Genomic DNA, 2,733 nt, shown 5'->3' with positions numbered 1-2,733 from the left:
CGCCCCCCGAGCAGCACCCGTCCGGATGGCACCCCTAAGGAGTGGGTAGCTTGTGTCCTGGGGCGGCCGAAATCCGGTACCCCGAGTCTCTTCGGTAAGCTAGGTTCTGTACAGGGGTGCTCTGGTGAGTAGCAGATAGCGGTGCTGTCTCTGTAGTCCCTCTTAAATAGGTCTTGTAGAGAGTAATGGTTGAGCCCAATGAGTTTTGTTCTCAACCTTGTTAGACTGTTAAGGGATGCTTTTTAAAGAACAGAAATACTTTTGAGTCTGGGCTTTGGATTTGTACTTCAGCTCCTAGCTCTTGACTAATGCCTCACTAAAAGTTTCTGCATTCAAGGAGCTCCTGAGGTATTTATGGCTTATGTTAGTCTAACACTGGATAAAAAGAGGCAAAACTTATCACTCTTACTTTTTTACTTTTAATATTCATGAAGAATGATATGCTTTCTGTAGAGATAATTGGATTGTCACCAGACAAAAAGTTGCTTTAGAACTTATTTGTAGTCTTTTGCAAGTACTCTTACAGCTGTTAGCTCTGCTCCATGAGAATCTGTTTTCCTTCTTTTATTCTTCTCCCAGACTTCCTTCCTCTGAAATGCGATGCTTGTGGGAAAGTCTTCTGCAAAGATCACATCCGATATGATGACCACAAGTGTAGCTCTGCCTACAAGAAAGTAAGTTCCTATACATGAGTCAGTAATGCACACTACAGAATTGCTAAGTCATGTGTAAAGGCTGCTCTGAAACTTGACCTGTGGTTTCAATAAAAGCGGATGGGAGAACCACAAGATTTAAGTTAAGGATACAGCTGAATTTCACATATAGAAACATAACACTTCAGAGTTCAGTACTGCTAGATTCTAGCTTCTTTCACCTACACTGCATCTTCCCGGAGAGGAGTGCTTTATATTTTATTTATTGTATTGTGGCCTAAAACTTTCTGCAGCCCCAGTCCTTTAAGTTGAAGGACAGCAAATATGAAACTACAGAAGAAATAAATAGAATAAGTAGGGCCAAACTTTGATCTCTGGCCCATATTTGGGCTTTGAAGTGTTCAAAGACTGTAATTCCAGAAAGCCTAGAGGCATATTTAAAGTCAACTTACCAAATATGTTGCTACAAATTGATTTGGCAAAGCATTCTGACTTTTTTGGATAATGATTTGCAGTTACCTTTGTGAAGTATATCTTTAAAAGCATTAGAACATAAACCACTTGTGAATACACTTCTATCACCCATGGGTCAGAGAAGGGGAAGGACAGAAAAATAATTGGGTTGTATGTTCTTAGAGTGTGCAGGTTCCAGTGTGTCCGCTCTGTAATGCACCAATCCCTGTACAGAGGGGGGAAATACCAGATGTCGTGGTTGGAGCCCACATGGATAAGAACTGCAAATACAATCCAGCACAGCAAAAGCAGAGGGTAAGGAAACTGCTGTTGAAGTCTAAACTGCCTGCCTAATGCCTGTGAAGTTAGGTCTTCTGAGAGCAGAATGTGTAGAAGCTTGCTCTGTTTCATCTTAATTCTGAGGGCTTTTGAGCATTCGTGCTTCAGCTTGGTCATTACTGGGAAAGATGATCACAGAAAGCAAGCAAGCATTGCTAACTTCGTGTCCTCTGTTACTTAGATCTTCACAAACAAGTGCTTAAAGCCAGGCTGCAAAAGGAAAGAGATGATGAAGGTAGTTTGTGAACAGTGTGGTGGCAACTTCTGCATAAAACATCGGCATCCTCTGGATCACGACTGTAAAGGGAGCAGCCATCGCACCTCCAAGGCAGGGTAAGCTGTATTTATGATACTTGAGCTCAAGGTAAAATTTCAGAGCTAGTATCAAGGGTTGGTGGGGAGCTCAGACAAATAGGGAATTCTGTAAACTACTGGTCACTTGGATAAAATAGCCACTATTTGTATTTTGGGACTAATTTCTGAAAGTCTGTGAGCCACGATAAAAGCTTCTTGTCAGACAGCTTCCTAAAATTCTTCCAAGCTTACCTATCTTGATAGCATGACTCTCAGTGTCTCCTAACTGTGAATAGACACTAGCCATCTCAAGCACCCTTTGGGGTCTGCATCCAAATACTAGAATCCTAAAGTTTTTCCCAGCACCTTGAAGTAACAAAGAACAAAATCAATACCTTGCCATTCAAAGTTTAAACTTAGTTTTAATAAAAATCTGTCTCTTGCAGGCAGATGTACCTTCCTTGTTCTGTGCAATAGGACTGTTAAGACTTGTGTGACAGATGTAGATACTTAAACTGGATGGAAGAGTGAAACTACTGGCAGTGTGCAGAAGAGGTGCTGAGCCTGGTTGTATTTCTTGTAGATATGCAGCTCTGATGAGAGACTCTCAAACTGCCTTCAAGTCAACGGGAGCAATTGGAGTGCCATCTAATGGGAGTCTTCAGCACAACAGGTATAAGCTGTAGAATGAGAAGAAACAAAGATGATTAAAAATAGTTTTGTGTCAAAACAGTATAGGAGTGCCACTGTCATACCACTAACTGCTCTAGAGTTGGTAGCTGACCTTTGAACAGCGTTGGGAATGTGGCAGAGGGGTTCTGACAGCACAAGTAAATCCTTACTTCTCTGTACTGTAGTGATTAAAATAGCTATACAGACACAAACAACAACTTGAGGTCCTAATGCAACAGCAGGCTGGTCTTCCACCTGCTCCGTGTAAGGCTTGGTCAAGCTCTGGAAAAATGGTATGTCATCAGAATGCTGAGGAAAGTAT

At 41.7% G+C, this 2,733-nt stretch overlaps 1 protein-coding gene across 1 annotated transcript; it reads left to right on the top strand.

Annotated features, from left to right (window-relative positions):
* Positions 1–579: 579 nt before the first annotated feature.
* On the top strand, positions 580–2,529 carry ZFAND2A (zinc finger, AN1-type domain 2A; the record flags this gene model as incomplete). The annotated part of the gene is given in 5 exon segments (XM_009576968.1): positions 580–674; positions 1,290–1,421; positions 1,627–1,778; positions 2,323–2,443; positions 2,446–2,529. Coding segments are annotated over 5 exon segments (584 nt in total), but the record flags the coding sequence as incomplete, so codon positions are not given.
* Between the last annotated feature and the right edge of the window lie 204 nt (positions 2,530–2,733).

Source organism: Fulmarus glacialis, unplaced genomic scaffold (genome assembly GCF_000690835.1).
Source record: "Fulmarus glacialis isolate BGI_N327 unplaced genomic scaffold, ASM69083v1 scaffold47920, whole genome shotgun sequence".
Taxonomy (NCBI): Eukaryota; Metazoa; Chordata; class Aves; order Procellariiformes; family Procellariidae; genus Fulmarus; species Fulmarus glacialis.
Note: the sequence above shows the minus strand (reverse complement) of the source record. Positions and strands in the feature narration are given on the sequence as shown.